The sequence below is a fragment of the Trachemys scripta genome, chromosome 3, assembly GCF_013100865.1.
Source record: "Trachemys scripta elegans isolate TJP31775 chromosome 3, CAS_Tse_1.0, whole genome shotgun sequence".
Lineage (NCBI taxonomy): Eukaryota > Metazoa > Chordata > Testudines > Emydidae > Trachemys > Trachemys scripta.
In genome coordinates this window covers 108369690-108397356 of record NC_048300.1, presented here as the reverse complement: position 1 = coordinate 108397356, position 27667 = coordinate 108369690, and the positions used below count along the sequence as shown (strand labels likewise).

Sequence of the window (27667 nt, the reverse complement as noted above, 5' to 3'; positions counted from 1 at the left end):
AACCCCCCCCCCCCCGACCCGGTTCACTCTACTTCCCTGTAAACCAACCACCCCACCCCACTCTCCCCTCCCCTCCCGCTTGCAGAGGCAATAAAGTCATTGTTTTTTCACATTCATGCATTCTTTATTAGTTCCTTACAGAGGTAGGGGGATAATTGCCAAGGTAGCTGGGATGGGTGGGGGAGGAGGGATGGAAAAGGACACACTGCATTTTAAAACTTTAACTCTTATTGAAGCCCAGCCTTCTGATGCTTGGGCGATCATCTGGGGTGGAGTGACTGGGTGGACGGAGGCCCCCCCACCGTGTTCTTGGGCGTCTGGGTGAGGAGGCTATGGAACTTGGGGAGGAGGGCTGTTGGTTACACAGGGGCTGTAGCGGCGGTCTCTGCTCCTGCTGCCTTTCCTGCAACTCAACCATACGCTCGAGCATATCACTTTGATGCTCCAGCAGACGGAGCATTGCCTCTTGCCGTCTGTCTGCAAGCTGACGCCACCTATCGTCTTCAGCCCGCCACCTCTCCTCTCGTTCATATTGGGCTTTTCTCATCTCCGACATTGACTGCCTCCACGCATTCTGCTGTGCTCTATCAGCCTGGGCGGACATCTGCAGCTCCGTGAACATCTCGTCCCTCATCCTACGTTTTCTCTTTCTAATGTTCACGAGCCTCTGCGAAGGAGAAACATTTGCAGCTGGCGGAGGAGAAGGGAGAGGTGGTTAAAAAAGACACATTTTAGAGAACAATGGGTACACTCTTTCATTACAAGGTCGCATATTTCGGCTTGCAGGCAGCCATCGTAGGCCACAGTGTTTTGGCTTTTTTAACCTTCTTAACATGCGGGAAAGGTTGCAAACAGCAGCGCATTTCCCATATCAAGGATGAATTGGGTTGTCCATTTAAAATGGGGTTTCAATGTAAAAGGAGGGGGCTGCGGTTTCCCGGTTAACATGCGGCACAAACACAAGTAAACCACCCCCCCACACACACACACACACGATTGTCTGGGATGATCACTTCACCCCTCCCCCGCGCCGCGTGGTTAACAGCGGGGAACATTTCTGGTCAGAATAGCAGGAACGGGCGCCTCTGAATGTCCCCCTTAATAAAATCACCCCATTTCAACCAGGAGAGCTTTCTGGAGATGTCCCTGGAGGATTTCCGCTCCATCCCCATACACGTTAACAGACTTGCTTGCTTTTTTTTTGTAATGTTTACAAATATTTACAAAGTTACACTCACCAGAGGTCTCCTGTGTGCCCTGAGGGTCTTGGGTGAGTTCGGGGGTTACTGGTTCCAGGTCCAGTGTCACAAACATATCCTGGCTGTTGGGGAAACCGGTTTCTCCGCTTCCTTGCTGCTGTGAGCTACCTACAGTACCTCCATCGTCATCTTCCTCGTTCCCCGAACCGTCTTCCCTGTGTGTTTCTCCAGTGAGAGAGTCATAGCACACGGTTGGGGTAGTGGTGGCTGCACCCCCTAGGATCGCATGCAGCTCCGCGTAGTAGCGGCAAGTTTGCGGCTCTGCCCCGGACCTTCCGTTTGCTTCTCTGGCTTTGTGGTAGGCTTGCCGTAGCTCCTTAATTTTCACGCGGCACTGCTGTGTGTCCCTGTTATGGCCTCGGTCCTTCATGGCCTTGGAGATCTTTTCTAATACTTTTCCATTTCTTTTACTGCTACGGAGTTCAGCTATCACTGCTTCATCTCCCCATATGGCGAGCAGATCTCGTACCTCCCGTTCGGTCCATGCTGGAGCTCTTTTGCGATCCTGGGAGGACTCCATGATGGTTACCTGTGCTGATGAGCTCTGCGTGGTCACCTGTGCTCTCCACGCTGGGCAAACAGGAAATGAAATTCAAACCTTCGCGGGTCTTTTCCTGTCTACCTGGTCAGTGCATCTGAGTTGAGAGCGCTGTCCAGAGCAGTCACAATGAAGCACTGTGGGATAGCTCCCGGAGGCCAATAACATCGAATTCCGTCCACACTACCCCAATTCCGACCCGCAAAGGCCGGTTTTATCGCTAATCCCCTCATCGGAGGTGGTGTAAAGAAACCGGTTTAAAGGGCCCTTTAAGTCGAAAGAAAGGGCCTCGTTGTGTGGACGTGTCCAGGCTTAATTCGGTTTAACGCTGCTAAAGTCGACCTAAACCCGTAGTGTAGACCAGGCCTGAGAGTTGTATTGCTAACATCAGCTGCTGACTATACACCTGAAATTTTAAAAGTTCCATGTAGCTTTAGACTTCCTCCCTAATGAGAGTCCCGTGTTGTAGTTTTACAACTTTAAGATAGTGGTTTTGCTTATTGCTTGTGTACATTTTATATAAGTATATTATTTTGTAAATCCCTTCAGAATTACGGTGTGTGTGTGTGTGTGTGCGTGTACATGTGCATGCACCTGAAGAGAGGGAGTGTGTGTGTGTGTGTGTACTCCAAATATTAATGTAAAGGAGGCTCATTCATTATCTCTTTATTTTCATCTTTTCATACAAATTATAAAGTCTTAGGCATCACAAACGTTAAATTGAAGAGGACCCTTATAACTGCAAGCAGGGGAAATGATATTTCCTAGATTAGGGGTTCATGAAGAAAATTTTCATACATTTACTGTACAGGGTAGGAGAAAACAGTATTTAATCTTCTGCAACCCCTTCATTGTGTTTGGCCAGTCAGAACAACTTCTCATCCACTCTTTCCTCCCCACCAGGGTAGCTGTCATCCTCCTATCTCTCCCTGCTGTCTTCCCCTCCATCCATACTCCCTCATTCACCTACATTCATATTCATTGCCAATTCATTCACCTTCACATTCACACCTCATTAGCTTGCTGGTGCTTGCTTCCTTTTTCCCTTTCCATCGTCTTATTCGTTTCTCCCCCTCTGGCTCTCCATTTGACTTTATTCTCCCTCACCCACATTTCCATTCACTCATTTCTTCCAGTCCACCCTCACTGAGGTGGTGCATTGGGGACTGCACCTGTAAGAGCTGAGCTTCCCAGAGAGAGTGTCAGAAAACCTCTTCACCCACACCTTACCCTGCAAATCAAGATGTCCCTATGTCCATCCGTGACAGCCTCCACAACTCAGAAAACCCTGTTACTGGATCTGGAAAAGTAGGCGGCCAAGGCAACATTGGCTGTAGGCAGCAGGAAGTACTTGAAGGGGGGTCCAAACCCTGCCTCTCTGCAGCCAATCCAAATTAGCCAAATATATATCTGCATTGCATGTTCACTCCACCTGAAACATGTGTTCGGTAGAAGCTCTTGGTGGAGCTATTTCCCTGGTGGCTTGCAGCGGGGTGGAAACAGCACCACAGTAGGAGTCCTTTCAGTCGGAGCAGATGGTATTAGGAGATTCTGTCACAAAGAGGGAGAAGTAGGGCTGAGCACAGATGCTAATATTTGTATGGATTTCAGATCTGGCAGAAAGGAATCCAAATGCAATGGAGAATAAAGATTATATATATGGATGTGTGCTACCTGTGAACCCTAGCCACACAAGATGCTTGTAGGACCGCAGGGCTTAAAAACATTCCCTCTTCCTGAATTTCCATGGGATAGAACCTTGTTATCCCAAAGGGTTTACCTTGTGTCTAAAATTCTATAACATTTGAAGCCCCCCCAACCCTGTTTAAAAACTCATTCATGGATATCACTCTACCACCTTCCTTTAATTCTTATCTGGCTGGCTTTGGTAGTTTCTCAGAAAGGAGTTTGAGATTTAACTTTCAACATAAGCAGTGTTTTCTTCAGTTGAAGCCTGCCCCTGTAGATATGGGGAATTCTAATGAACTCAATATATGGAAAATAGTTGACACTTTATTCACAAAGAATGACACATGATTGTCTATGTTATGGTGAGACAGCGTCTGAGTGATGCTATCTGTTATTTAGTTTGGTTTGTAGAGCTGAAGTTAGGCCAAAAAAGAAACAATAAAGTGAAAAATTTATTTTCCAGTAGAGAAAATTATGGTTGAATATAAGAAGCATTCAGTGGAGCTGAATGAGTTTAAAGAGTTAAGGGAATGGTCACAGAGGGGAACTGGAAACTGTTCAAAGACAGATTAATGTGCACGAAAATGTAATACATGGCAAAAGGCAATAAATAGTGAAAGTTAAAAAAGGCCAATCTGAATTAATATGAATGTGAAAAAAGTAATCAAGGATAAGAGAGGTTCATGCAAGTTATAAAACATCATTTGTAGTGAAGGACTAGAATATTATAGAACAAAGTGAAACTCATGTAAACCATTCTAGGAAAATCAAAGACCAAGAATAAAAGGATGATTGCTGAAGATGTGATGATAAATAATAGGACAATTCTCAAATACACGAGGAACAAAATGACATCAGAAACGCCATCTTGGATTAGACCAGTAGTCCATCAAGACCAGGCACATCCACCAATCACCTGTACTGGATGCCCTGTATAATTTACCAAGCCAGTTCTGCCTCTGAGGCATATTTTAAAGGTTTGATCATCCAGTAACATAGGCATAACTTGCATAGAAATGATGAGCCCATGTTCTTTTAATGGTCAGGGTAAGAAGGAAGGACTGGTGCTTCTACTCACCTCAACCATTTTTAATGTAAATTACCTATGTTGTAATTACTGTGAGGCAGGTCAGTATAATAGATTGAAATCATCCATGGATTTTATTTCAAGGACAAATTTGGCCATTTATGCTTTAAGTGCCATAAATTATTATACTTCTTGGATTTTAAATGCCATTTCTGTGCAGTGACAAGTACTGTATTCAGTTTTCCTGAGCAGATTTAGGGATTGGGCGAGATCTAGTGTGATAAGTAAGGATTCACACACAGCCAGCTTGGACAAGACTCAAAGTTTTAAAGTGTCATTAATTTCCCTGGACTAGATTATTGCAAAGCTTGTTCATATCTGAGAACAGGGTTTGCATAGCTGTAGCCAGATAAAATGTAAGCTTGCTCCAGATCACACAGATCTTTCAACCTTTTCCCAGAAACTGGAGAGAGCATGATGCCCTGTTGCCTGGGATGTTCCTTCTGGGTAATCACATTCCTATACAAACAGCTTGTATTCCTCCATGAAATAGAGTTTACACTCAATATATGAAATGTTTGGAAGAAATGGTCAGATGTCATATGGTGAATGTAGATGTATTATAAATAGGGATGTTTTGAATGTGAAAATAAAGATGAATGTATTTGGATGTTTTTTTTTCTGACTAGTGCTTTGTCAGACTTGTATTTGATGTTCATCTCCATCCTGAGCTGTTGTGATTCATTAAAACTATAAATCATGTACGTACTCATAGTCAAAACTGTATTGATCACTTGAAAACGTTATATACAAAAGATTTTAAGCAAAATGAATGAAAGAGTGATTCTTTTTCCTTTTCTTTCTCTTTTTCTTTCTTCCTCCACTTAATTAATGTATTGATTTAAAATTCTACTAACTTATTGAGACAGGCCATGTTTTCTTCAAAAACTCCTCAGGGGAGGTAACAGGTAGGGAGTGCTGTGTATACTGCATTCTGTCATCAGGAAATCAATCACATAGTGAAACTAGTGGAAGTACGCCCTGAAGTATCCATTAAAAGCTTTTGAACAACATTGCTTTAAACACATTCAAAGAATGTTCTCAACTTGAGTCCCTTTGTGTGCTGTTCCACACAACTAACATTTCCAAGGACCAAAAATAAAGCCCTCCAATTTCCATTTAATGGAAGAGGAAATAAAGTGTAATTGTGTACTTGAGCAGTGTATGTCATTTCCAGTACATCTGATCAATAATTCATCGATTGCCTTTTGCCTGAGGAAAGATTTGCAAGTGGATTCAGCTAGTGGGAATATCTCCTGGTGCAGTCTTGTCATGTCCATTAATTATACTTTTCCTCAATTTGGATCACTAGGCTACCAAGGTGACGGCAGATGGAGAACAAACCGGGCAGGATGCTGAGAGGACTAATGAGAGAGCCATGTCTCTTGGACAGTTCATCAAGGACATGCTCCAGGCTGCGGAAGGTATTGGAAAAAGAAAACTATGGCAGTTGCTCCTCATGGAAATTGCAAGGTAGTAGGGAAAGAGGCAATGAGAGAGAGAGAGCATTAGCTGGTAGACATCCTGTGATTTAAGAGTTAAGAAACTCCAGCAAACTATCTGCAAACTATCTGTAATCGACAGGGTGCAGTTCATAACAACAGTTAGTGGATTGGTAATTATGAGCACAGACTAGCAAGAAATTGGATGTGTTCCTTCAGGAATGTTCCAGTTCTTGAGAACAGCTATTATGATTACATAACTAATGGGTGCCTTCTGCTAAGCTGTTGTTTATTTTCAAGGCAGTTAAAAAAAATTCATTTGGGCGGAACAAAAAAGCCTCATATAATTTTATCATTTCACTTGGTGCATTGAGGCTACATCTTAATTTCTCAGAATGACTTCAGAAATACATTACTACTTTCTGCTAATGAACATCTGCTGCTTGGAATTTGCAAGTGAGTCCTAGCGATGAACAGTGGCATTGAGCCAGTTCTCCCCCAAGAATTTGATTCTCTGCACCTACAAATGCAGTTGAGAATCACGAGCGGAAAGATAGCAGCCAGCTTTGGGAAGCAGAACCTAAATACTCTACAAAGCTATAAAATAAGAGAAAGGTAAACACACTTGAAAAACATGGCTTCTTATAATTAACTGTAGTTTAATTTGAGAAATATTGGGCTGCATTCTGCTCTCCTATTAGACTCTTACTACCCCTCATTGTTTTCAGTGGGGTTGCATGGGTGTTACTTACAGCAGAATATAGCCTATCCGTTTAAAAAAAAAAAACATTTTTGTCACCAGACTATACCATAGATTAATTTTATATTGACTTGCATGTAATGCATCCCAATGTGCTCCACCTGGTAGAACTAATCAGTTATTTAAAATATCTTTTGATCTTGCAACCCTGACATAAAACAAGTAAATGTTAAAAAAACAACATGCAAAGATTTGCAGTTTTCCAAGTGGATTTAAATAGAATGAGGCTGAGCTCCTTGCACTTAAGGTGGGTGAGGAAATATCTTTTATTGGCCCAACTTCTGTCGGTCTGATAAAAGATATTTCCTCACCCGCCTTGTGTCCCTAATATCCTGGGACCAACTTGGCTACAAAAGTGCAGACTCCTTGCTCTCAGACTAAAGTGAGTTTGAAGAATGACAAGCCAAAGCTGTTGGTCCAATGTTTGTGTCCAATGTTTGGAATCACCACAGAAGATGCTTCCAGCAGGTTTCCAGGGAAAACTGGTAACATAGAATTAAAAGATTTTGATGGGGTTGAAGCAAATACACATAATATCCTAGAAGCAGAGAGAGTGATTTTAAAATCCATGTGTTTGACCAGTAGCCAAGTCAGCATTTTAAGAACAGATGAAAATGTGCTTCTGGCACCACTTTTTCATTATAAACCATCGCTTCTTTACCAGTCAGTCAAAATCCAGGGTTAACCAATATTGTGAATCAAACTTAAGGGCAAGTTTTGCCCACAAGTACATCTATGCAAACCTGGCAGATGTTAGGTACTAAGGCCAGGATCCACAGAAGGACTTAGGTGTTACAACACTAAGCTTCACCATGGCTAATTTTACCCACCTAGGAAACTGCAGGAACACCACTCTGATCCACAAAGCCTGAGTTAGGCACCTAGGCTTCCCATATAATTAATGAGGAGAAATAGGTGCCTTAGAATGTGATCCATAAAAGCAGCATGTTAGGCAGGGAGCTGCCTAAGCTAGCCAATGGGAGATATTGATGAGGGGGTGTATCTTAAGCCCCACCCCTGTCATAGAGATAGGCACCTAAGTCAAGACTGGCAGGGAGTTACCTGTCTCTGCTAGTCAGGGCTGTCCCTAGTAGGGTGTGGGGCCCAGGGTGGAAGTGTTGAATCCATCACTTCTGGGACTGACCCGTCTCTTCCAGGACCGATCGTGCCAGCCAATCGCACTGGCCTGCAGGGCCCCCCAAAGCGCAGGGTCTGGAACGGTTACCCCGATTCACCGTCTCCAAGGGCTGCTAGTGATCCACAGCTGGGAACCTCTCTCCAGGAGTCAGGCAGCTCAGGAACCTAAATTGTTTATTGTGAGAATGACTGATGTGCCTGCCTCACTCCACACAAAACTGCTGTTGGTGGATAAATACTTGAAGAGCCATTGGGCCAGAGACAGTGAGAGTGAGTAACTCTTTAGCCTGGCAGTTAGCATATCCATCTGTGAGCCTTTTAAAATCTTTTCTCCCTATCGAGCAGAGCGGGGAATGAAAACAAGGGTCTCCCATATCCGTTACTACTGGGCTAAAATTTATAAGATGGGGACCCCCACACAGAGTTTTGAATGGTACTTGGTCAGACTAGGTCTCACATGCACGTTAGGTGGCTGAACACCTGTCTTCCCCCAGTTTGTGGCTCTCTCTGGGGCTTAGGTGAGAGATAAGTGCCAGGACACCTACAAGGAGGCAGCAGTGCACATGTCCAGAGGCAGAAACTGAGGCTCCAAGCGAAGTCTTACAGCAAAAAAGTAGGCACCACGTGAGTTTGGGCACCTAGAGGGGTAGACAGCAGCTGAGCGGGAGTTTTGCGGATCTCAGTGGAGCCTACATCTGACGGTTAGGTGCCTAAGTACCTCCATGGAGCTGAGTTTAAATGTCTGATCTCATGAAGTTCTCACAACCTTGAAGATTCCCGATTGACTATTGAGGAGTGAACAGTAACTTTCCTGTAAGTGGAACATTCCATTCTAGCAGGGTGCTCTCTTAACAAAAGTGTTCATATAAACAAAACAGGCAGAGGATAATAACTAGGAATAAAATGTCGCAATGATTCTATTAAGTAAATACGTACTGTTGCATACTTATGGCAGGAAAGTTCAAGAAGTGCTTTGTTTTCTTTCATTGTTTTCACCCATCCTACTGACAAGATGCCATCTTTCTGCCTCAAGTGATATTCCCATTTCTATGTATTGATTTATACAAAGAGAGTGCATGAACTGGCATTTATACAATTACTTACTACCATGTGCACCAGCAGATACTCGCCTTGTCTGGCATGAGAACAGAACGTTTGTCAGATAACTCAAAATATTTAATACATAAAAGATATGCTTAAGTAGGAAAAATACATATTCTTCTAATGTAATATTTTCTGTGGCAGTGGTGATAAATATAGAATATATGACTTTTGCTGTTTATCTTTGCTTCATCTGCACTATGTTCACTAACCCATTTCTATTGGACTACTTCTCACTTTCCAAGCTAGTGAGTAGTTGTACACAACCATCTTTAAAAACCACAACAAAATGTGCCAGTAAAATGTTTCCTTTTTTCTCCTCAAATTTTGAATTTCCCCCAGATAGACTCATTGCCGTTCATAGACTGCTTCAGCCCCGGAGCAGTAGCATCATTGTAGTCTGATAACTTGCAACTCAGCAAGATTAGGACGTGCAGATTGTCTTCTTTACTGTTGGATGAACAACATTTGCTTCTAACCTTTGTAGGTGTGAGATATAACTTACGTCCAGTCATTTCTATTTTAGGTAAATCTTAGTGAATTCCTAAATTATCTATTTCTTTCCATTAAAAAAAAAATTAAAATTGGATGCCTATCCACATCCTTGGATGCCCTGACCATATTTTTAAAAGAACAGTCCTTATAAGGAAGAAGCCCTCAGTAGCACAGCAAAGCCCGTGCCCCCTCCCCTGCCCAACACATTCACCAACTTTAAATTAACCAGCCAGAAATTTAAAACAACAAAATATATACCATATCACCCCAAAATCGCATCCCTGACCCAAACCTCAGTCCTTCCCTACAGACCTAGCAAATAAAGAGTCTTTGCAGTGTGCCCTAAAGTTCATATAATTGGTTATATGCCATCACACCTCAGACCTGTACAGTTGGACTAATAGTAAGGGGGACTAGTCCTGCAGTGAGCTCTGTGTGGGCATTCCCCTATGCCTGCATGGAGTAACATTCAAGTCAGTGAGGCTCCACGCAGCTGGAAGGATCTGCCCACGTAGCAGGGGTTCTTTGTAGGATTAGGGTTTAAGGAATACAAAAAACAATGACACATCTATAACAATTCTCTGATGAATCGTAAAATAGCTTTTGTTGTTGCTTTTTTGTGAAAGGTGTAGGATAAAAATTTCAAAAGTGATTATGTCGCAGTTTCAACAGAGACTGGAGGGTATGTCTGCACTGCAATCCCAGCTGTGACTGCAGCACATGTAGACATACCCGAGCTAGCTTTGAACGAGCTAGCTCAGACAATGATAGCAGTGAAGCTGCAGCAGCATGGACTAGTCACTAGAGTACATACCTGAGGTCCTAGGCAGGCTTGTACTACTGCAGCTTCACTGCTATTGTTATTTTTAGATGAGAGCTAGCTAGGGTACGTCTGTCCATGTTGCCATCACACCTCTGACTGCAATGTAGACATATTCTAAGGCACTTTGCGCCTTAGTCTCATTGAAAGTCAGTGGAACTTTTGCTCCTAAATGCCTAAATCATTTTTGAAAATGGGGCTTAGGCATCTAAGTCATATAGGTGCTTTAGAAAATTTTATTCACAGTATATTCTGAATATACCATGGGGTGTTATGGCATAAATATTTTATCAGTATTAGAATGAGATGCCCTGCATAGTGGCTTTGGCATTTATGAGTAATTCAGCCATCTTGAACACATGCCCATAAAATTTTATACACCCCACTGTGCAGTCTATCCCTTTTTGCCCCCTTCTCCCCTTCTGTGTGTCTGTGTATAAACACATAAGCTCGTTCGCTCTCCATTTTCAGAGGGGGATCTCTGTCATTTATTCTTCTTATCATTAGTAAACTTGAATTTTAAAAACAGTAAACCGTCCTCTACAACTCATTTACGTTTCACTTTTTCATTCCATCTTGCCCCACCCCCTCGTTCCCTGCTCAATGTCCCAAATTATCACCTGACATTTCAAGGGTTTGGTACCTATTTTCTATATATATTTCTTAGTTTAGATATAAAACCTCCTCGCTTTAATTACTGTGCCTGAAAGTGAAATACAATAAAGGATTTGATGGAACATATAACATTTTCTCATTTGTTACTGATCGTTGGATTAACTGCCCTTTATATTTCACAGCAGGAATACCCATTGCAAATTGCATTTCCCTTGGTGATGGTGATGATGTGCGGATACTAAAAGTCTCTGTGTCACTTTTATTTACTTATTCCTTATATGTGTTTTTGCCCCCCTCTGCAGCTGTAAATGAAAATGCTGTAAAACTGAATGAGACACTCCGAATCCAAGATAAGACCCTGGAGAAAAGTCTTCAGGCTCTGCAGAGTGATATTGATAGAATGATGAGAGAACTGAGGAGAAGAAAGTTGAATGTGCAAGAAAGGGCAGCCCAAGATGAGTTAGCGTAAGTAGAAGGGCCACAAGCTTCAACCTCCTGAGTCCAATAAGATGAGTCTGATTAATGTAATTGTAATCCATTCCGATGGGATTTCAAAAACGGAAGCCACTGAAAAATAAGGGAAAAGGATTCTGATATTTCGTGTCTATTTTGTAGCCCTTGGATTCCTTAAAGTGCTAACATTTGTGTAAAATTATTCACCAGCAGAGGCATTCAGATGGATATGGTTTTCCATATTTAAATTATAGGCCAAAAGGACTTTTGCCATTGACTTCAACAAAAGAGTTGGGAATTTTTAGCATTACCATAAAAAAATTGTCTGGAAATTCTCTGATCAGACTCTTTCTGGAGGTATTAAATCATTCTATAAGGGAAAGAGATACAAATGCTATCCTTAAAATTTATGTATTTATAGTTTTTAAAATTCATAGTTTTCAGGGAAAAAAAGCCTTTTTGAAACATTTCCATTATGAAAGGGACTGCAACTCTTGTGAGGACTTTGAAGTAATTAATCATGTTTACTCTTTTATCAAATGATTTTGGACAGTCGCTGGTTCTGGTTGGCTAGTTTTCAGGATTCTGGCCAAGGACACAAGTGACTAGGATCTCCCTTTCCCTGTGCTTGCCATGAAGTTCTACATGCTAAGTGAGGAAGAAGACTGTTTTAATTGTTCCCTTATAGTTGTCTTCTTGCTCCTATAGTCAACAGAACTTTACTTGCAGTTGTTGCTTTTCCCCCTTCTTATTTCAGTGTTTAATTTAATTCAGGTCTGTAATCCTATTCCACCCAGACCACCTGAAGGACACATTACTGAACCTAATTAAAAAAAAATCCACCACTTTCTCATCAAAAACCCCAAACCTGATAACTACACATGAAATTTGCCCGCTCTCGCGATTTTATGGAGAATCTTATGATAGTTGATATTTTTCTTAAAGCGACAGCTCCTGGAATCGTGAGACTATGTGATAATCTCAGCTTTCATTTAAAAAAGTGTCTAACCCTCTAGAGGTTGGTTGTAGCAAAGAAAAAGAGAACGGACTTAATTATTTCAAACTGACTCTCGCAGGTGGTCTGAAACTCTGCTTTGAGACCGCTTCAGATCAGGCATGTCCCCTCCATTCAAGGTAATGGACCACTTTGTGACAAGGGTCACATTAGTGTGAATGAGGGGATGCTTTTTGACAAGTGTAGTGATTCACAAAAACTCACTTCATCAGTCAGATAGCAAAAATGACAATATAAAAAAAGACTTCCCTGAAGACCATTTCCTAAATAAGGACTCAGGGTGAATTTAAAATTCCATAGGAAAACCTAATATGAACTTGTCCTTTTGTTTTACTAAGTGTGTACTCTCTTCAAAGTGGTTTTCCACTTCTATTTAAAATGAATTTTTCAGCTGAATGGAATTAAAAATGATGAGATTACTGGGTGTGGTGAAGATGGATTCAATGCCTGTTTTTTGTTTGTGTTGGTGGGAATTGCAGAAATGCAGAAGCCCTTTTGAACAAAGTGAAGAAATTATTTGGCGAGCCCACAGAGAAAAATGAGGAGCTCAAGAATGAGGTCAGGGACAAGATGGCAGATTACAAAAACAAGGTTGACGATGCTCGAGACCTGCTGAGAGAAGCCAGTAGTAAAATTAGGGAGGCAAATCGCTTATCTGCAATCAACCAAAGAAACATGACAGTGATAGAGGTTAGTGCTGATGATCAGATTCCCTTGACTTACCACCATCTTGAGGGTTAGACCAGAATCTGGAACTCTGACCCTTTGTTCACATGAACCTTTTTACAACGAGCGGAATATATATATGCTGTGAAGAGTCTCTTCAAATAATGGTTTTTGCTCTCCTCATCATTCTGAGATTTCCATATATATACGGTTATTGAGGTTTTCTTATTATTTCTTCTAAAAGCAAATAGGACTCTAAGAAATTTCAGGTGGAGGATGCCCTGGATCCCTATAGTGCATGTGGGGTGAAATTCATCCCAGTGCAAAGACCCACAAAATTCCCTAAGCAAAATTTAAACCCTGGGTTAAGGGTTTTAGCAAGAAACCAATTACAGTCTTCACCATCCTCTATTTGCATTTTGTAGCCTTGCACTTTCACTTCCATATCCCACCTCTAGAAAGAAATGAACTGGGTGTGTAGATGTTAAAGAGTAATAAATCAAAGTACATCTTGGGTAGTTAGTAGCTGTTATAAATGATCTCCCTGGTAGCAGGAGAGTCTGCTTCTGATTTAATTTTAATTGCAAAGACTTGAAAAGCACATTATACTTTTCATTAACAAGCATTTATCCAAGATAGAAAGCAGAGTCAAACCTAAATGAAGATAAATGTTTCAAACTCTCGTTGCTCTCGATGTGCTTTTGCCTAATATACAGTGATGAGGTTAGAGTTCCAGGACCTGAGTTTTCATCAGAGCTTTGTGCGCTTGATTGATTTACAGAGAGATGCTATATTGTAAAGAAGTTAGAAAATATCAGCTGTTCTACATTTCTTTTCCAATGGGGTTAGAGCAGGGAAGATGGAGCGATTGTCTTTTATCTAGGTTCTTATGCATTCCCTAACACCATAGATGATACGAATAAATAATAATAACAATAATAATTAATAATAAAATAATAACAATTATCTGAATGCTGTGAAGAGTCCCTTCAGCCAATGGGTTTGCTCTCTTTATCATTCTAAGATTTCCATTTTTTTTGCCTTTCTCTTAATTCGTGGCCATCATAGCGCTTTCCCGTTTGCCCAAATGGTGCAATTTCATGGCCTGCTGTCAATCTACTCTGTGATGCTTAATGGCTCTGTACACGATGTAGCTAGTACTTTGAACTAGAGACAAAGGAGGTGTCATCCCTCTTGTGCAATGTATGCAGTATCCACCAGTTGGAAACATGAAAGTACCAAGGTTGCTTTACAAACTAATAAAGCAATGGTGTCAAAAAACCCAAACCCTACAAACTGGAAACTTTTATTAAATGTGGGATCAACAATTAAAATCAAGAATGAAAATTAATATGGATACTTCAGGAATCTTCACAACATTTGGTTTGGGCTAATTCACAGTCATGCTCGGGGAAAATAACACTATCAAAAGAAGAGGAAGGGTTGGGATTTCTGACTTTTTGAACTCATTCTACTCTAATGCTACAGTCATGCAGTTTTGTGCTGGGGCAAGATAAAACTCAGATATTGATTATCTTTGCCATTGAGACATGCTGTATTTTTATTTTTTGCTCTAATAGTTCTGAAGGTTTCAGAAGTTTCATGTGGGGGGCCCCAGAAAAAAATGCAGGGGTATTGGAATGCCCGGCCACTCCTGCTTTACCTTTGCTTAATTAATTTATTTCATTGTGTGGATTATTCAACCTATAGAAAAGGAAGCAAGCTGTAGAAAGTAGCAGACAAGAGGCCGAAAAAACACTAAAAGAGGGGAATGACATCTTGGATGAAGCCAGCCGTCTTGCAAATGAAATCAATTTAGCTGTGGAGGTGAGTGGTTTTGTTTTTGTTTTGTTTTTGAGGGTAGGCACATTGAGGCAGCTAAGTGGATAATTAAAGGAACACCTAATTAATCTAACCTTTATCAGTGCTGGACTATTTGAACTGGAAGCACTTGGCTTTCCACTGTTGTGTGTACAGCCTGGTTGTAAAGGATAAATGGGTATATAAACTGATCCAGGTTGACCCAATTTGATTGTATTACACACAAATGCATATATACACATCCCTCACTTTTTACAGACTCTGTCTGCTTCTGTAAGTGTGGGATTAGGCATCTAGGTTTGAATAAAGGATAGTAGCCTTAGAATAGCAGGTGCAAGAAGTCCATAGGCAGTGCTGCCCTTGGCTCTATTGTCTAGATGCACATGTACACACATAAAAGGAGTGTGAAACAAAACAGAGAAGAAAAATAAGAAATTATTACATAAGGGTCTGTGGCTGCAGACCTTGAGCTAGGTAGATCAATGGGACTTGCACACCTATCTCACTTGAATGCTTTTGAAAAGCCCACCCTAAAATTTATATGGACATGAGTTTGGGGGGATAGTCAGAAGAAGTGATGGAATGAAGGAAATTTTCAGACCATTCCAGCCAATAACACATTAGAACAAATCATGCCATCATGTATTCTTTATATGCCATATTGCCTACAGAAAAATGCTTTCAGAAATATTTGAGAGTTTTAACTTTAACATCATTATTTTTGTATCAGTTTTAGGCTAGTTTAACTATAACTTTATTTCTTTCATGCAGTTACTTCTGATTTGCACCAGTGTAAGCTAGCGAGACCTTTAATGGAGAAAAATGAAAATAAATATATTTTAGAAACCTCTAAAACAGTGTTTCTCAAACTGGGGTCGCCGCTTGTGTACGGAAAGCCCCTGGTGGGCCGGGCCAGTTTGTTTACCTGCCCCGTCCGCAGGTCTGGCCGATTGCGGCTCCCACTGGCCGCGGTTCGCCGCTCCAGGCCAATGGGAGCTGCTGGAAGTGGCACAGGCCGAGGGACGTACCGGTCGCCTTTTCCAGCAGCTCCCTGATAATTTGCAAAATATTGAATTTCAAAACAGCCACTGGTCCAAGAAATGATATTTTCTATCCTGCACCTCAAACAAGTGTAATTTTTGGGGAAAATTCCACATTTGGGGGGCCGGGATTAGAAACCCTTTTGAGGTTGTTTCTTTGGGGGAAAAGTGGTGGCTACTTCAAAAGTGTAGCCCATAGTGATAGGGATTAATAAGCAAAAGTGCAGGTGAGTCAGTCAAAGGTTCATGATAAATAGAATTTGTCTTATGGCTTGGCAGTTTATCTCAGGGATATCACCACAGCATAGTATAAATATTTCTGCATCCATAATTTAGAAAAAAATCTCCCTAAGAGTGCATGTGTGTGAGTGTTGTATATAAAGTGTGTGTTTATGTTTTCTCATAAATCATTAAGAAATAAGGAAGAACACTAAGTTCAAGACAGTCGAGTCTTCAATGGAATAGTGGCGTTCAAAATAGCCTAATTGTCCCCATATTTCAACACTGATGTGTTTTTCCTTATTAGTTCACTGAAGTTTTATTAAATGTCCAAGCATATGTGATTACATCTCATAGAGAAACAATATGCAAAGGACTATGATGTTTGCATTCAGCTCTTTAAACACCTTTGTTTTGTGGCTTTCAGTATGTAGAAAACTTGGGGGATAAGATACAACCAATCGCTGATGAGCTGAAGGATAAAATAGACGATCTAGCCCAAGATATTCAGGATAGGATGCTTCCAGAAAAGGTGTTGCAGGCTGAGAACCATGCAGCCCAACTGAATGAATCATCTGCAATATTGGATGGGTAAGACAGCCATTTCTTGATACGTCTAAAACTCTCATAGCCTAGTGTCTAGTATTCCCTGACAGAAATAGAAGGGGATTATTTTCAGACTTGAACTTCTGTGATTATGAATATACAAGACTCTAATGCTCTATATAGAGCCCAATTAGAAAAGGCTAGATTCATTTCTTTGGAGGAGCATCAAAAGTCTGAGTTAGATATGGGGCTTAGGAAGGTATTGTACATGTCTTGGGCTATATCCAAGATAATCAAACCCAAACATTTCTGAAAATGAACCAGTAAATGGAAAGTACGGACACTTTCACAAGAAGTTCTCCTATTTCAAAAAATATTTTTTCAATCTGATCTCTCCTGTGCCTTGTACCTTGTGTTGTCATATACACCAGGGCAAAGTGAGTGCAAACTGGTGTAAGATGTTACCCTTCTCATTTAGTGGCATTTTTTACAGTCACTTTTCCACAGTAATAAATGACACCGCAACAGGCAAGGAGAAGTCTGTTTATCTTTGTATGTTTGAAATTGGCAGCCTTTAAGAGTGTGCACTTGCTGACTCTGGGGTAAAGGAAGCAATTTAAGCATCACTTTCAAAGCAAATTGAGAATACCTAAAACTTGTTCCCAAAAGCTTTGGTAGATTATTGTTTAGAATTCAATTTCTGAGCTCCCTCATGTCATTTGGACAGAGTCATACAAACTGATGTGATGTGCAACAGACAGTGGAGAGGCAGGTACACACAAAATACTGTTGCCAAAAAGTTCCTGTGGCCATTACAGCATAGAAGAACAGAACTCATAGCATCTGCTTTAGAAAGTGCAAATTGCTACAATTTAAACTGAAGGAAAGTCTTCCTGTAACAGGGAGGTGTTGCCCCTTTGGGACTGGAGGACCTGGAGCTAGCCAACCCTGATTACTAAAGGAGTCACACCTGTGTGACAGTGGCTGATTCTCCTATGTAGAGCAGCAGGTGGCTGCAGTGAGCGGGGAGGTGTGTGCAGGAAACAGAATCCTGAGATGCTATTGCTGATTAGCAGCTGCAACCATCAAGTCGGCTCTTGCAGAGACACTGAATTGAGCCCCGGTTCTGGGAAAGACTTGGGACCATGTTGAGTTTGTTTGAGGAACTCTGAAGAAGAGGAAAGCAGAGATGCGGGGGGGCATAGAGCAACTTCTAGCTATGAGGGGATGCTTGTCACTCCCTGCTATGCCTCCTCACTTGCTGGTAATCATGGGGGGCAAGGCTTGATTAAGCTAACTCAGAAAAAGGCACATGTATCAGTGTGTCCAGATGAGGCGCTATTGTGAATAGTTTGCTCTGCATTAGCTATTCCAGTCAATTTCCTCATGTAGACAAGTCCTTAATCCACCAGAGGGTAAAGAACTCAGGGTATAGAACCAGTCAGGAATTTTTGACAATTTTTGTTTTCAATCAGGAAAGTGCTGATTAGTTAAACCTGAAACTTTTCACAGAAAGGTTCCTCAGATTCAGGATGGACTTTCTGGTGAGAAAGAGAGTGACTCCAATTCATCCAAGAATAGCCAGTTGGTTAGAACACTGATATGGGATGTGGGAGATCCTGATTCAAGTCCCTGATCTGCCTGATTCAGAGCACCACCTGGCTATAGAGTCACTCTCTCAATCTCTCCTGCTTGAGCTATTCCACTTTGCGTACATAATTAAATATTCACTAGGCTAGAAAGAGAGAGACTCGGACTCTGTAGCCTGGTGGTTAGGTCCCTCACCTGGGACGTGGGTGACTGGGTTCATAGCTCTGCTCAAATCAGGCAGAACAGGGACTTGAACCTGGGTTACCCTCATTCTAGGCTATTGACCACCAGGCTATTGGCTATTCTGAAGCGGGTTTGTCTCTGTCTTATGTTTTTTTGCAAAATTTTTGAAAGATCTCAGTTTTGTTCCAGGGCAGAACTAAACATATTTCAAAACTTCAAAAAAATTTCACAACATGGAATTATTGTTTTCCAGCCAGCCCTACTCATAAACTGATAAGCTTGAGAAGGTTGATAGACTATCCAGTAGATGGTGTTTATACAAAAACACCATTGAATGTCATACAAATATGTCACTCGGAATATGGTTCGGCTCTACAGAAGGGACTATATAAAAATAGCACTGGGGGCTCCCTGTTTATTGTGTTTCTCCAATTCCATATCAAATTTAATGAATTCACAGATGAAAAAATGCTTTTTTTTCTACTTGTCAGTCAAGCTGGGCTCCCTCCTTCTCATGCATCATCATATCGCTGGTAATAAATATCCTGCAAACCATATATTATGCTCTTTGTTCCATTTGTGCAACTGCATTGTCTGCAATTTGTGCCCTCACTTGTACCCGAAGTTACAGAGATATAAAAGGGGGCATCATTTGATCTACCAAACATTTATTACCAATGTTGATGTATCCAGGGGTGAAAGTAACTTAAAGGACTTACCGGTACGCCGGAGTCCTGAGCGGGGCATGGCCTCAACCGGAAGAGGCGGGGCCTTTCAGTATTTAAAGGCCCTGGGGCCCCAGCTGTGGCTGGGAGCCCCAGGGCCTTTAAATCAACCCGGAACTACCAGCTGCAGAGGCGGCTGGGAGCCCCAGGGCTCAGGGGCAAATTAAAGGGCCCGGGGCTCCAGCCACCGTGGAGCTTCTGGCCCTTTAAATCACCATGGGAGCCCTGCCGCCGCTACCACAGGGCGGCAGGGCTGGGGCTAGGGCTCGGGTAGCGGCAGCAGGGCTCTGGCGGAGATTTAAAGGGTCTGGGTCTCCGGCCGCTGCGGGGAGCCCTGGGCCCTTTAAAGCACTGCCGGAGCTTCGGCAGCAGGGCTTGGGTGGCACTTTAAAGGGCCTGGGGCTCCCCGCAGCAGCTGGAGCTCTGGGCCCTTTAAATCGCACCGGAGAAGCCGGTCCAGTCGGGCACGGCGTACAGGCTCTTGCTGGTACGCTGGACCGGACCGTACTAGCTTACTTTCATCTCTGGATGTATCCTCAGCTTTCATTTTCAGAGCCCAGAGTGAGTTTGCAAGGCTGGCAGTTAGGGGAAAAATATTTTCATATGCAAGTTGAGCAAATTTGATATGGCATCAATGAGACACACATTGTGGAGTTGCCTGCTGCTATATTTTCATAATAAAGCCCCACTTTGAAAAGGGAAATGATCCCCAGGATCTTAAAGCACTTTCCAAAGTAGCACTGGCCAAAATGTTCAGACCTCGGTAGGTAAAGTTAGGCTCCTAGATAAAAGTGGCCTAATTTTTAGTGGGGTTGTACACATCCAACTCCCATCAACTTCAATGGGATTTGTGTGTCCAAAACATTTCTATAACACCTTCCAGATGAATGTTTCAAAATCCTTTACAAGCAATCATGAGTTTAGTCTCACAATGACACTGTAAGGTAAGTAGTATTTTCACCATTTCATAGATGGAGAGACTGAGGATATGTCTAGGCTGCAATCATTGGGTGTGATTGCAGCTGGAATAGACATACCAAAGTTAGCTTAAATCTAGCTAGCTCAGGTCCCAGAGCAGTGAAGTTGCTTCAGCATTGGCTGTACAAATATGCCCAGAACCCTGCTGCTGCAGCTTCATGGATCCGGGACCCAAGCTAGCTAGAGTAAAGCTAACCTCAAGTATATCTACTTGAGCTTAGACATACCTTGAGCAATGAAGAGGAAGAGTGACTTGCTCAAGGTGTAGCGCTCAGTGCGCTCAAAACACGGTTCTCTTGATCCCCGGTAGCCTGCTGTAACACAGCCTCCCATCTTTGGCCATTTTTGTTTTTTCAAAGCTGCTACATGGATAAAATCACATCTTTTAATGTGTATATTTTTAAAACTCCCACAGTAACTTACAGTTTGGAACAAGCAATTTATCTCGTTGCCCACATCTTTTTCAGATAACTAGCAGGTCCAATTCTAAAGACTTGTGAGTAGAAGCTCTTAGCAGCTATTTCCATGCCAGTGTACAGTATCCCTGGGGAACAAGCCTCACAATTACCTCAGATAAAGTATCTGATTTGATACTTGCAAAACTACCAGTTTCATATTCAATGGAGTCATATCTGAAAAGTAATCTTTAAAAATTGAAGCTTTTAATGTGGTGTTATGTGTGAGATCAAGAGGGAGAGGAATTGCACAGTCTTGTGTGGGGATATCCTGTCGCTGTCGCCTTGTGTCAGGATAAAGCTATTTATCTCAGACACCTAGACCCTAGATATTTGTATTTTCTATTAACTATCTATGGTATTTATATGGACCTCATTACCATAGTATCTATGTGCCTCCCAATCTTTTGAATGTATTTAACCTCAGAACTTGACTAACCTCACAGGGGTATTGTTATAGCAATATTACTAAGACACGGAGAGACTAACAGTGATTCTACACTTAGAGCTGAAGGTGTACTTTGTAACCTATACTAGCTCTGAGCAACTAACATGCTAAAAATAGCAGTGTAGCCGCAGGAGGAGCTAGCCGCCCCGAGTAAATCCTCAGGCAGCTAGCCCTTCACGCTGCTGCAGCTACATGGCTATTTCTAGTGAGCTAGCATGGGCACATCTTCTCAAGATGGAAATTACATCTCAAGCTCGAAGTGTAACTGTACTGTGACTTGCCCAAGATCAGCCAGGAAATCTGTGGTGGAGCAGGGAATTGAATGTGGGTTTCCTGAGTTGTAGTCTAATGCCCTAACCACTGGACCATTCTTCCTTTCAACGTGAAATATCTCCTTAACCCACGGTATACAAAACTATTGTTTCTCCATGTGACACTATGAAAATAAAATTTGACACCCCCCCTTAAACACTTAGCACCCACATTCTGGAAACCTCAATTATGGCATTGTGCACTAGAGCCAATCATTAGAAATCTGGGCTGTTTGGCTCAAAGTGCCAATGCATTTTGCTCTGTTGAGCTACAACTGCAGTTTTTAATGGTGTGCTGTACCTTTTCCACCCTAACAGAATCCTTGCTGAAGCTAAAAATGTCTCATTCAATGCCACTGTAGCTTTCAAGGCATATAGCAATATCAAGGACTATATTGATGAAGCAGAGAGAATCGCCAGGGAGGCCAAGGCCCGTGCAAATGAAGCTATGCAACTGGTAAGAAAAGTGAATGGTGTCTGTTGGACGGGAAGCTCAGGCTGCTTCTATATTCCAGGCTCCCTGCACCCCCTTCATTCCAACTTCCATGCTCTACTATCCTACTGCTCTATCTATACCCTCTCCTACTGCAAGAGCCCCCAGTTCTGAGATTATATCTCCACATGCTCTTAGTCTATGTCCCTCCTGATCCCATTTTCTCCTCTGTGCCCCCTATGCTATCCTTTTTCTGGGCTACTTCCCCTTTATTTTTATCTCTCTCATTCCCTTCTGCCCATGCGTCCCTTCACCCCCCATCCCTGACTCAAGCCAGCAGCTGCTGCAACTAAACCTGAAGACAGGAGCAGGTCAGTTTCAAGTCAATGTTCTGAAGAAATCTTTATCTTGGCAATCCCCCACAATAGCTCCCTAAAAATATTTAAGGGCATTTCACCACAACAAGGCCATTGAAACAAAACAGAACTGGAGATGGTGGGGCCAGTCCATTCTGCAGATGTGATGAGCCACACAAACTTAGGAAGACTTTTGGGGAAGGAATGGCAGAAAGATTTTTAAACACTGGAAGCAAAAAACTGCATTTCCAAACTGTACCAAGCTTCACAGAAAAGCTTCGTCCCCAAGATGAGATGCAACAAGTAAAATTTCAGGGGGTTGGTTCTTTGGGAGGGTCAGAGCAACTAGAGGGATTTTAAATGGGTATTATAATGGGAAGCTAGCTGTTTAACTTCAACTATGCAGGAACTACCTCTGCTCCACAACAAACTCAGCAGAGGCAGAAAGCCAGGGATATTTTGTATTGGGAGTAATGAAGGAGTTAAAAGCTTATTTATGGAGGCAAATATGTGACCAACTGACCTGCACTTCACAGACACAGGCTAAAAATACCCCTGCAGATGACAGAAAACAGTGAAATCGGAAAGTCCCTATACCAGATAAAGAAATTGCACTGATACAAATAGCTAGCAGAAACAATACAAATCCCTGTGGATTCAGAGCTACAAGGCTAGAAATAAGGACAATGTGACCAGTCCATATTCATGAATAAGATAATACGGTCTGGATTTTAAATTGGTGGTGGTCACATTTTTAGCAACTTCAAATATTAACTTACGGTTCAAGTAACACTAATTACTGAATGTATCTCTTGATGGGAAAATGGTGCCTCACATATTGATATGTGCTGGTGATCTATAAACATAGTTCCTTCTATCAGAATTACCAATTTTAATGCAAAGGCAAATAAAGAGTAGTGGGTTTATTTTCAGAATGAAAAAACAGAAAAATATCTCTATCTTTTGGTCCTTTGATGCCTCAGAGACAGTGAGGGAGACAGATGTTATGATGGTTGAATGGGAAAGGAGATACAATAGTCAGGAAACAAAGCAGGTGATTGCTATATGGCTACAAAAGGGCATATGTCAGAGAGGCAATGAACCAGCTGATTATACTATATAGAGAAAAAGGATAGATAATTTGAAATGGAATGAAGAAAGGATGTGGATAGTGTGATATAAATAGAGACAAATGTTTAGCAAGTAAGGAGACTAAGGGATGATTAAGGCAGCATTTTAAGGGCGCTCATTCTTATGGATTCAATAGGTATAGCCTTATTTGTTATATGCAAGTTGTATAGAATAAGGATCTAATTGATAGAAAAATAGGAATGTGGAGGAAACTGCTGCCCTTTTTAAAGTAATGAGTTTAGGGAAGTTCTTCTTGCTAGGTATTTGCCATTCCTACCCAACATAACCTATAATAAAATACCTACTTCTGTATCACACAGATTCTTAAATAGAAGTGTGATATATGGCCATTTTAGGGTTTTATTTATGTTAATGGAAAGGATGCTTTCTTTTAAAATGAACCTGACAGTATTAAAAGCTAGAACTAAAGAGACTAAGAAGCACTGCAGTAGCAGGAAGCCTGATAGATGACTAGAAAAGATAATCCATATTTAAAAATATGACAGAAGAATTCCTCCCATGATTTTTTATGATGGATTCATTCTCCCTTTTAAAAGCAAAATAAATTAATCACTGATGCAGCTCCTCCAGCATTCAAGCAGCTTCCCACGGCCCATTACTTAGCATGGGTAGTGATGGTGATCGGGTCAACTGACTGAAAAGTTAAATCATGATAAAGGATTTGGCTTCTAGTTCAGAGTTTAGAATCACAGTTTTAAAGTGACACTTCAAGAGATATTTTTAATGTGATCACTTTTTTAAAAAGTGCAGGTGTGGTGTACTAAGCAAGATCAAGGGACTAGGGCTTGCTCTATATTACAGAGTTAGGTTGACATAAGGCAACTTGTGTCAACCTAATTGTGTTAGTTGCTCCCACTGACGCAAGTGCCATACTACACCGACATCCTAACTCCATCTCCTCGAGAGGCATAGGGCTTGTGTCGGTGTAGTTAGGACGACACAGTGTAGTAGACACTGCATTACTTACATTGGCTGGTGGCTGTCATTCTGGTCAGTTTCACAGCTCCAGCCATGACAAGAAAGCCTGGGGCCTGTGGTGGCCTCCAGGTAGAGCCTGGCTGCCATCACAGCTCCCAACCGCACTGCTGCCTGTGCTCCCTGCTGCATCTGGGCTCCCTGCTCCCAACAGTGCTGCTGTCCGGACTCCTGGCTTCTCGCTCAGGGAGCCGAGAAGTTTGGGGGGCTGTCCCCTGCTCCTGGCAGGGAGGCGAAAAGCCCAGGGGGCAGTTGAGCTCCCATCAGGGAGCCGTGGGGAGCTGAGAGCTCCAGCTCTCAGCCCCCGACACTGCCCCTCTTCAGTTGGTGAAGTGCTCTGGTGAGGATGCGCACCACCGACAGAAGGAGGGTAGTGTGGACATGGTTCGACAGTGCTTTTCTTTTTCTATCATCTATTTTTTAGCATATGAACTGATACAGGAAATCTAAACGCAGTATCAATCCATATGTCTAAACACACAGTATCACCTGCTATTAAAACATGAAGGAGTTAACCATTACACATATTTGCCTACACACATAAACACTCATGTTGCACACAGTAAGATATTGGTAATGTCTGTGCTTTTCGTTAAGTCAATATCTTATTAGCCACAAATCACCAAAATGCACACTTTGTATAAGATGCTTTGATTAGTTGACTCTTTTTGAATAGCGTATTTCCTTTTAAATTGTTTTCAATCTGTACATCTCTATTTATCTGTGAAAAGGTCTTTGTAAATATTATCTTTATGCTGTATGTAGTGCAATCAGGACTGCTGGCACAAATACCAACTTGGCCCTAATTACTCAGCCCCTTATTCAACCCACATCTTGTTTTTGCATTGCAAATGCCGCCTTTCCAATTCATTTTATCAAATATAAACTGTTTTAATAGCCAGTCAAGCAAGCCCAGCAAATTGTTAATAATAACAAAAATGATCATTAGATCTGAAGTTCCATGCTCACAGAGTGATCATTCCCCAGCTTCTGAAGCGCAAAGGGAAAAAGAACATAAAAACATAATCTGATTTGACAGGTATATCTGTTGCCAAAACTGGCCAAACATGCCTCCTTCAGGAGCAATTCCCTTGTTGCATTGGAGATCAAGTAATGATTCCTCACGGATACTCTTTTTAAGGGATTATGGGTATCATTTTTTACTCTACGTGCAATGAATTACATTAGCTGTTACTCTGTTAAAAATAGATATATAAAACCCAGCTCTGCAGTTTTTATGGGTATGTTGAAATCAGCAGTTCCGTGTGCACGGTGACTGCAGACCTTGGGTCTGTGAAGCCCTAAGTGAGCTTGGAAGTGTGGAATACTATTGCACAGTAATGCAGTCACCTGGATTTTATTTCAGGAGAGCACTTAAGCACATGCTTTAGTCAGTCCCTATTCAGGAAAGCTCTTAAGTATGTGTTTCATTCCTATATGATAACAAGGAGCCTGAAGCTGGTAGCTGTGTGTATATGGAGTACCGCACAGTAAGAAGTAAAATGCTCTCTTACAGAGAACCACATTGTGAGGGTGTATTGAATTTCCAAAGAATCCAGGGCTTCTAACAAGATTTTGATATGAGCAGGCAAATGTATTGGCTCTAATGTATAACAGAGAAGTGGGAGAAATCTGCAAGTGTTCAAAAATATGACCTCTGGGCTTTATGGGAATATAAATATTAAATAATAACAGTGTCATTTAATTGGCATGTAGTTAATTTTTAAGTACATGTATCTGCCCTGGAAAATGAAAAGTAGTTACTTCTTAATTACATACTAGATACAAGGCTATGACCCATGACTAATATAAAATGTTATCTGGCTGTCAGGAGTATTCTCAAAGAAATGCAGTCTGTATTATGGAGTGACTGGAGTTCAATCTCTCAAACGGAACAGTAAATTATTCAGATTCTAGAGCATTCCCTAGCAAGTTAAAATACTAATTTAATTTAGAAAAACAGTTTTTCCTATCAGTCAACCTTTGAACTGTAGGTGCAGCTTTGTGTGTTTCTCAAAGAACGAGATTTTTAAATAGTATTTAGTAGTTAAGAATTTCAGATTTAACTACACCTTTTCGTCCCCCTCCTAAGCCTATTTTCATTCATTTCACCTTGACTGACTTGGTTTGATTCAGGAAATACAATTGCTATGAGAACATCTCTGTGGTCTATATTAGAGTCTGTGTTGTGAGATCTAGTCTATTTATTAAATGTTTCATAGCTGTTGTTAGGGAGAAGTACTGAACTGTATTATATTATGGTGTCCATAGTTGCAGGAAGAAATCCAGACTGAAAAAATATGCTTACAAAGATTTGAAAAAAATCTGCTCCTAGATTCTATTCTGCTTTCACTACATTCAGAAACAATTTCTCTTTCTCTCTCTTTTATTAACTTCATCATTGACATTCCAGGGGAGCCCTGGTTTCTTGTAAAAATAAAAGTAAATTAATAAGTGAAAAGTATTTTATTAATCTCTGTTGGAGGACCAGTGTAATGGCAGCAGCATATAATTCAGAGTACATTGATGACCGCTTAAAATTTCAATGATTCTTCAGCTAGATCTTCCTCCTATTCTTTGTATTGCTTTAAACTTGCCCTGAACCAGCTTAAAAATACTTTTCTGTAAATGACACTGCTTGTTGACCTGCAGACATCTGGTCCTCAAGGATCACTGAAGGATGGTGCCAAGAACTCGCTTCAGAAAAGCTTCAGGGTTCTTAATGAGGCCAAGAAGATAGAAAAGGATGTTAAAGGTATGTGTACTGTATATGACATTAGTTTATGTTGATAAGCTACTAAGATCTGGTATGTTCCTAGTGCAAGGAAGACACATTAGTGGAAAATTTAAAAAAAAAAAGCTCAGCCAGGGGACACTGTGACCTAAATGCAGAGCCTTAGACCACTAGGACATCCTGATAGCATGAAATGAGTATAATGTGTAACTTTGACTATTTATTTAAGACTAGCTTCAAATTCTGACTGTGGGGCCATGCAAAGTCTTATTGAAGTAATATGTGCCTACATGGGCTATCTGGGTGTTCGGTCCAGTAGGGCTACTTGCTCCCTGATACTGGTGGGCAGATAAGGGGGTGGGTAATGGTGGAGCCTTAGCTTCATCACTGATTCACTGGCTACATTAGGTGAGCCAGCACTATGGGTGGTGAGTAATTTACTACTGTTACAGGCCAGCAATAAATTATTACCCCACCAACCTAGGAGTAAGGATGAAGCAATATAGGCTTTGCAATGAAGAGCTATGTCTCTGAGTCATAATGTCTCCCTGGACTACTCATGGCTTGGTGTTAGAACTGGGAAGAGAATTGAGGGTTTTTCCACTGAAAATTTCAATGAAAAAG

At 41.5% G+C, this 27667-nt stretch overlaps 1 protein-coding gene across 1 annotated transcript in view; it reads left to right on the top strand.

Moving 5' to 3' along the window:
* Positions 1-27667, top strand: part of LAMA2 (laminin subunit alpha 2) — a 450699-nt gene that overhangs the window by 338901 nt on the left and 84131 nt on the right. Inside the window, exons 35-41 of the mRNA XM_034766884.1 lie at positions 5886-5997; positions 11246-11408; positions 12891-13101; positions 14788-14904; positions 16585-16748; positions 21712-21850; positions 26962-27064. Coding sequence (XP_034622775.1) covers positions 5886-5997; positions 11246-11408; positions 12891-13101; positions 14788-14904; positions 16585-16748; positions 21712-21850; positions 26962-27064 — 1009 coding nt within the window. The remainder of the gene's footprint in view (positions 1-5885; positions 5998-11245; positions 11409-12890; positions 13102-14787; positions 14905-16584; positions 16749-21711; positions 21851-26961; positions 27065-27667) is intronic.